At 34.1% G+C, this 7,536-nt stretch overlaps 1 protein-coding gene across 2 annotated transcripts; it reads right to left on the bottom strand.

Annotated features, from left to right (window-relative positions):
• Positions 1–44: 44 nt before the first annotated feature.
• On the bottom strand, positions 45–2,973 carry LOC108038962. 2 transcript variants are annotated; one of them, XM_044459913.1, is made up of 4 exons: positions 2,884–2,973; positions 2,020–2,121; positions 1,064–1,150; positions 46–1,005 (listed from the first exon to the last, which is right to left on the bottom strand). In XM_044459913.1, the coding sequence occupies exons 2-4, from the start codon at positions 2,084–2,086 to the stop codon at positions 383–385; spliced, it is 777 nt and encodes a 258-aa protein (XP_044315848.1). In that variant the 5' UTR covers positions 2,087–2,121; positions 2,884–2,973; the 3' UTR covers positions 46–382. The 2 variants fall into 2 exon arrangements, with proteins under 2 accessions (XP_044315849.1, XP_044315848.1); XM_044459914.1 differs by having other exon boundaries at positions 45–1,005; positions 2,020–2,973.
• Positions 2,974–7,536: the final 4,563 nt, after the last annotated feature.

The following is a 7,536-nucleotide window of genomic DNA, read 5'->3' on the forward strand; positions in this document are numbered from 1 at the left end:
TTAGATCTACTAAGTGGCTGTTAACTTGACCTATCGACATCTAATTACGTAAATTTTAAATGATTTTAAAATTAACTCACCTTAACACTTCAAAAACTGCAATACAACATTTTTAACGTTTTTTAACTTAATTTGTTACAATGTTTTATTAGACAAATATTTTACATTTATACAATTCTACATGTACATGTGCATGTATATTACATGACATAATTTGATCTTTACTTTAGTTAACTTTTTGTTGCCTATCCTTAGGCTGAATAAAACATTTCGCTAACTTAACTTTAGATTTAAATTTTATTTACAAAAACATAGCTAAGCCATACTACACACAGATTCGCTAAGCACCTAAGTTTAATTAGTAACTAGATATGCACACAACCTAAGTGTCTGTTCCCAGACTGACATCCATTAGCTCCTTGGTGATCTCACTTTGACTCTTGAGGGGAGCTGGATTGCTCAGGGAATTTGTATCCTGGGAGAGAGCCGGTGGTGGCAGCTTGAAGCCACTTGGACCCCCTAAGTTGAGTGAACCACCCGTGAAGGCAGGAGGAGCCGCAGTGGATGTGGTGCTGGAACTGGTGGCCATTTGGTAGAGCAACTGCAGCTGCTGCATGGCATTCGAGGGATCTTGCGATTGAGATTGCGGTTGCGTATACTGATGACTAGCAGCCGAACTTTCTTCTTTCACTGGCCTTCTGGCCTGGTCCTTTGATTTGGGCTTTTGCGGTTTCATTCCATTCGACCAAGTCTCCAGCCAGCTGGCCGCATTTTTCTCCGTGGAGGTCATTAATCTCTCGGCCTCCTTTTTCACCTGCTGGCGGTAAAGTTGGCGTGCCAGGGCCTTTTGATCGCTTTGGCTCACCTGCCGCTTGTTAAACGATTGATCATCCTGGTTGGGTTCCCCAATGGGACGGGTTTCCTTCTGGGGACCCAATTCCACCATCACTTGAAAGTCGGCATGCTCGCCCAGGCGAAAACCAAAGCCCAACCGGGAATCGGTTCCTGTTTTAATGAACATGTCATTTAATAAAAGGTTCGAAATAAATTAACCTCATCTTACCCTTCTTAATCGGTGGTATATTGGAGTAAACTATGGATAATATGGACGGTAGTTCCCTTGGCACAATGAAAGCGGATGCATTTTCGGCTGTAAGTATACAATATTTAATTGACTTGGTGTGCCCAATGATTTTATCTCTCATCTGCCGGCCGAGCCCCAGCACTTATGTAAATTTTAGACCAGTTTATTTATTTCGGGGTGGATTATGTAACTTTTGTGGTTTTTATGGCTTTGTGTTTTCAGACTTACACATGACTAACAATGCGTATGCTTAATATATTTACGGCTTTAGGCTTCGTTTCCCTTTGAAGGTCGTTTTAAAATGTAGAGCAAAAGAAAATCGTATTGATAATATAAAAAATATGATGTTTAAGTATAAAAATGTGTTCACATCATTTTTAAAATTTATGAAAAGGTGTAAACTACAATTTGCACATTGTTCAGTTTTCATTTTATTAAAAATATATGTATCTATATCAAAATGGAAATATTGTCCCTTAAATATAAAAACGAATAATTTCCAATTAAAGTACAAGGTTATATTTGACACTTTGGTCGTCTGAACGTCGTTTTATGATCTATAAAAGCAACCAGTAATAAATTGAAATGAAATAACTTAGAGACTTTACCCTGAGGTACTTCGGTCTTGGAGCAATTTGATCAAGAACGATTAAGTAACTCTAATCCGCACCGCAATAAAAACGAAAACTAACGACAACGACCCATAGACGATCCACAGGCCAAACAACATCTGCGGCGATCCGGCGACCTTGACACAAAGACCGGCAACAAGTTGGAGCTCAGGGTGCCTGACTTGGCCAAAGTCTGCTCTGCGGTCCGAGTTAGAGCCACTCGAGATCGAGAGAGACTGTCGCCGGATCGGTTAAAGTCGTTGGACCGGTTATAAGGCGCCGAAAGATCTAACCAATCGACCGATTTCGGAGGCATTAACTTACTGTATAGCAGGCCGATCAGCAAAGGCAGCCAGAGGCTAGCGTAGCCCCATTGTTTTGGCCAAGACATGACCAGCAGTCAGCATTTATGTGGAGCCACAGAAACTGCAATTACACAGGCGATTACTTCATGTTACTACAGATATGATTACTATTTTTTTTTTGCCAGCATTGCCAGCGATTTTGCAGAATTTCCAAACACTTGAGCCTTTTGCGCAACATTCAGAAAACTTGATTGCGACTTTGAGGTTGGTCAGTTGCTCGACGGCAGGTGCGTCATTTGGATAAATATTTGAAATATTTCTGTTGCCAAGTTTTCGTTAGTCGCTTTTGTTTACGCGATTTCGATTCCGACGCGATATGCAAACACACTCACACACACACACACACAGCGATGTGTTTGGGTCTGGCTTAAATAAAAGCGTAAATACAAAAATCCATAGCAGCTAACAGCCACACAGCGGTTTGGAAATCACTCTCACTTTTGTTCAATGAGCTTCGTATTGTTGCTGTTATTTTTAAAGGTAACTACGTAGCTCGCCTTGTCTTCGTTTTGGTTGGGTTTTTTTTCGTGGGTATTATTTATTTATATTTGTTTGGCTTTTACAGTTTGGCCTTGTCTCATTTTGGCTTTGATTGATTTCTGACTTCTTTCGTCGTTTTTTTTATTGCTGTAAAATTCATTTACACGCTAACTTCCCAAATTGCTGTTAATAAACTGGGCAAACATCGCGCAGAAATTTCGGATCGCATAAAAATGAAAGTTAGTGGACTCAAAATTGTCTGTTGCTATTTTGGGTAGTGTAATTTCGGTTTCTGGGCAAAAAACCAACACAACGCACATACGAATGGCATAATTAAACTAACGTATTTTCGGTTCGATTCGATACGATTCGAATTCCTCTGCGAGTGCCACACGGTTTTTCAATTGACAACTTGTCCGAAGCGCGTCTGCAAGGCAACTGAGCTGGAATTGAAATGGAGAGTGGTTTCGGCCGTGCAACACGCGCTAAAATTCAGTCGCAGACCCGCTCTTAGCGGAAAGCTGAGCCATGCACTGCGAAAAATTGTGGTTTCTAGACTTTTACACTCCTTGTACAACCCTATTGAAGACCACTTAGTTTTGTTATTAAAAACTAAAAACGGGGCTGCTAAAACAAATATTATTTCATATTATTAAACTGGGTAATTAAAAACTTTGGTTTAAAAGATCCTTGAGGCTTGCGGATTTCCAGTTAGCTTCGATATTTATGTAAAACCAAAATCCATTTTGATTTATTGAAAATTGATAAGTTTCTACATAACTTCAATGTAATTTATTGTATATTCTTACATTACTATTATTATTATTCTTACATTATTATCTTAAAAATACAATTAAAAAAAAAATGTTGTAGTTCTTAAATGGAGAGACACTGATCCAAATAACAATTTAAATCTAAACGTTTTTAAGAGACTTGCCTGAATTTGTAGATTACTTTAATATTAATACTTGTTAATATTAATTTCATTGCCATTTAGTTAAGTTTAAGATGGACAAAGTGTAGTCTAACCTTCTTATTTATTTGTTCAAACTTTTTCTTGAGTGTACAGTAAATCACGTAACTTTGCTCCGGTAGCTGCGCACTCTCTTTCCATTGAGCCGCGCTTGAAACTGAGACCGGCTGTTGGCATCTGCTCCATTAACGTCATCTCCGACTCAAATTGGCGCACTTTGGCTGGGTCTTGTCTTCTGGGGCCAGGCTTTTTGTAATTTTCTTTTTTTTGGCACATTTTTGCGGCATTGTGAAAGGTTGCTTCAGGGCGGCTTTGTCTCATTTTGTTTTTATTTGATTTTCATAAAACACAAGATAAAAAACCATTTTACTTGAGATGGCAGTTTATTGACGCCTACATACAGTGGAGATTATGATCAAGTGATCTGCACAAAAGACCAAAGTGCTCAAAGTATGGCATAACAAACACTTCAACCGAAAAGCCCTGGATAATATCAAAATCAATTATATTCCAAAAGTGAAGCCTACACTTATTAATTTGATATCGAGTAGTTATTTAAGTAATGAATATAAATTTGTTTCTTACTATTTTAGTTAGTTTCGTTGCACATTATTTATAAAATCTAAATGGTTTCAGATTGGAATAGTTGACCCCCAAGTTAACCAAGTTATCAGGTTCATTACACTCGTAATTACCATAGGTAACTGCAAATGCCGATACGTCGAGTATATTTGAGGTAAAAAAACAATGCTGCCCAGTGAACCCCAACGACCGTTTGCATAAACATATCTTATGTACATTTTGCATAACTCCGGTCGGGTTGACATATAGACTAACTCCCCACGCCCCCTTTAACGACTGGCAGTCTAATTAACTAAGACGCATGTTGTTACTTTATGTACGTACATTTTGTTTAATTGCCCAAGCATAAAAATCAACACTATGCAGACAGACAACAGAAAAATATTTATGTAATAGGCGTTACCTGCCACACAAACGAGTGCACAGCAAAATATTAAGCCCATATTAGATTTACTTTATAAAAAAAAAAAAAAATATGACTTTGATATTCTTCTCCCTTATTCAAAAAAGTAAGAATGACTTCATCACCTTTCATGACTGTTTTTGTTTGGTTAAAAACCAAATCTACCTTAATAACCATCAATATTTTTAGTTTTGTGTAGAAACCAACTTATGCCCTGTCCAAAAATAAACAAGCTGAAGTGGTCAATGCATGAAGTGCAAATATGTTCGAGGACTGCGTCTGCATAATTGCCATTGCAATAAATTTTCTTGGCTCCTCGGCGCTTTTTGTATTGTTTGTTTTGCAATTTGAAGACTGTGAAAAATCAAAAAAATCAACTAACAGAAGTGAATATGATATTGACACATGAACAAAAAGTCTCAAGCCTTGAATGAATGGCTTATAAGCGTGCCTTACTGTAGGCGATCAACTTACAGACTTCACAATTATTAATAGCAGTAAGAGGGGAAAAATCGTTAAAAAAATTTACTTTTAGTCGATTTTTCACAAAAAAAAAACTTTTATTTCGGTTTTTTGATCAAAACCATGCGAAATAATGGCCAGATCTTGGAATGTCATACCTCTTTAAATTCGTTATAAAATTTCCAATCTTTTTGTAGTCTTTTGGCAAAGTTACAAAAACTTAAAAAATGTGTGTTTACATATATGTTTTTAATGGCCAAAATCCGGAAAAAACAGCTTAATTTTTCTGTTTTTAGATCAAAACCATTGCAAATAATAATCAGATCTTGGAATGTCATACCTTATTGGATTCGTTATAAAATTTCCAATCTTTTTGTATTCTCAGCTAAAAAATTTTATTTTGTTCAAATTTTCAAGAAAAATCAAGTGTTACCCCTTATAAAATATGCCAAAATCGATGAAAAAAAAAATTTTAGCAAATCCACCTGGACTTGATTGTATATGTTCTCAGCTTCACAAAACAGTCATTCTTTTGGCTGTGAGTCTTATTTTGGCAAAGTTACAACAAAAAAACTTTAAAATATATGTTTTTAATGGCCAAAATCCGAAAAAAAGCTTAATTTTTTCGGTTTTTAGATCAAAACCATTGGAAATAATAATCAGATCTTGGAATGTCATACCTCGTTGGATTCGTTATAAAATTTTCAATCTTTTTGTATTCTCAGCTAAAAAATTTAATTTTTGTCCAATTTTCAAAAAAAATCAAGTGTTACCCCTTATAAAAAATGACAAAATCGATGAAAAAAAATTTTTTAGCAAATCCACCTGGACTTGATTGTATATGTTCTCAGCTTCACAAAACAGTCATTCTTTTGGCTGTGAGTCTTATTTTGGCAAAGTTACAACAAAAAAACTTTAAAAAGGTGTGCTTAAATTAATGGCCAAAATCCGACAAAAAAGCTTAATTTTTTCGGTTTTTAGATCAAAACCATTGGAAATAATAATTAGATCTTGGAATGTCATACCTCGTTGGATTCGTTATAAAATTTTTAATCTTTTTGTATTCTCAGCTAAAAAAATTAAATTTTGGCCAATTTTCAAAAAAAATCAAGTGTTACCCCTTATAAAAAATGCCAAAATCGATGAAAAAATAAATTTTAGCAAATCCACCTGGACTTGATTGTATATGTTCTCAGCTTCACAAAACAGTCATTCTTTTGGCTGTAAGTCTTATTTTGGCAAAGTTACAACAAAAAACCTTAAAATATGTGTGTTTAAATATATGTTTTTGATAGCCAAAATTATAACTTAAAATGGGACTTTTATCTTTTTATTAAAATATACATATATATTAATGTTTATTAAAAAAGTGATTGCAAGCTTTCGGGCGGCCTTGAAATTACTTTTATTACAGTTACGCTTTCTATAACATTCTTTTTGGGATTTCAATTATTCAGTTTCTAGTAGTTAAGAATACATATAATGTTGTTGATATAAAAAAATGATAGACCAAAAAATGTTTATTGTCTCTAATTTTTTAGTAACGCAATCTTTTGTAGTCTTTTGGCAAAGTTACAAAAACTTAAAAAATGTGTGTTTACATATATGTTTTTAATGGCCAAAATCCGGAAAAAACAGCTTAATTTTTCTGTTTTTAGATCAAAACCATTGCAAATAATAATCAGATCTTGGAATGTCATACCTTATTGGATTCGTTATAAAATTTCCAATCTTTTTGTATTCTCAGCTAAAAAATTTTATTTTGTTCAAATTTTCAAGAAAAATCAAGTGTTACCCCTTATAAAATATGCCAAAATCGATGAAAAAAAAAATTTTAGCAAATCCACCTGGACTTGATTGTATATGTTCTCAGCTTCACAAAACAGTCATTCTTTTGGCTGTGAGTCTTATTTTGGCAAAGTTACAACAAAAAAACTTTAAAATATATGTTTTTAATGGCCAAAATCCGAAAAAAAGCTTAATTTTTTCGGTTTTTAGATCAAAACCATTGGAAATAATAATCAGATCTTGGAATGTCATACCTCGTTGGATTCGTTATAAAATTTTCAATCTTTTTGTATTCTCAGCTAAAAAATTTAATTTTTGTCCAATTTTCAAAAAAAATCAAGTGTTACCCCTTATAAAAAATGACAAAATCGATGAAAAAAAATTTTTTAGCAAATCCACCTGGACTTGATTGTATATGTTCTCAGCTTCACAAAACAGTCATTCTTTTGGCTGTAAGTCTTATTTTGGCAAAGTTACAACAAAAAACCTTAAAATATGTGTGTTTAAATATATGTTTTTGATAGCCAAAATTATAACTTAAAATGGGACTTTTATCTTTTTATTAAAATATACATATATATTAATGTTTATTAAAAAAGTGATTGCAAGCTTTCGGGCGGCCTTGAAATTACTTTTATTACAGTTACGCTTTCTATAACATTCTTTTTGGGATTTCAATTATTCAGTTTCTAGTAGTTAAGAATACATATAATGTTGTTGATATAAAAAAATGATAGACCAAAAAATGTTTATTGTCTCTAATTTTTTAGTAACGCAAGCTAAAAAAA

Source organism: Drosophila rhopaloa, unplaced genomic scaffold, assembly GCF_018152115.1.
Source record: "Drosophila rhopaloa isolate 14029-0021.01 unplaced genomic scaffold, ASM1815211v1 contig_2, whole genome shotgun sequence".
In the NCBI taxonomy this organism is placed as follows: domain Eukaryota; kingdom Metazoa; phylum Arthropoda; class Insecta; order Diptera; family Drosophilidae; genus Drosophila; species Drosophila rhopaloa.

What these genes read in the sequence shown, in the direction of transcription:
- LOC108038962 (XM_044459914.1), bottom strand. Translation starts at nt 2,086, where the DNA reads ATGTCTTGGCCAAAACAATGGGGCTACGCTAGCCTCTGGCTGCCTTTG. An exon ending in GCTGATCGGCCTGCTATACA is followed by an intron (nt 1,151 to 2,019) that starts GTAAGTTAATGC and finishes GTATACTTACAG; the next exon opens with CCGAAAATGCATCCGCTTTC. An exon ending in TATACCACCGATTAAGAAGG is followed by an intron (nt 1,006 to 1,063) that starts GTAAGATGAGGT and finishes TCATTAAAACAG; the next exon opens with GAACCGATTCCCGGTTGGGC.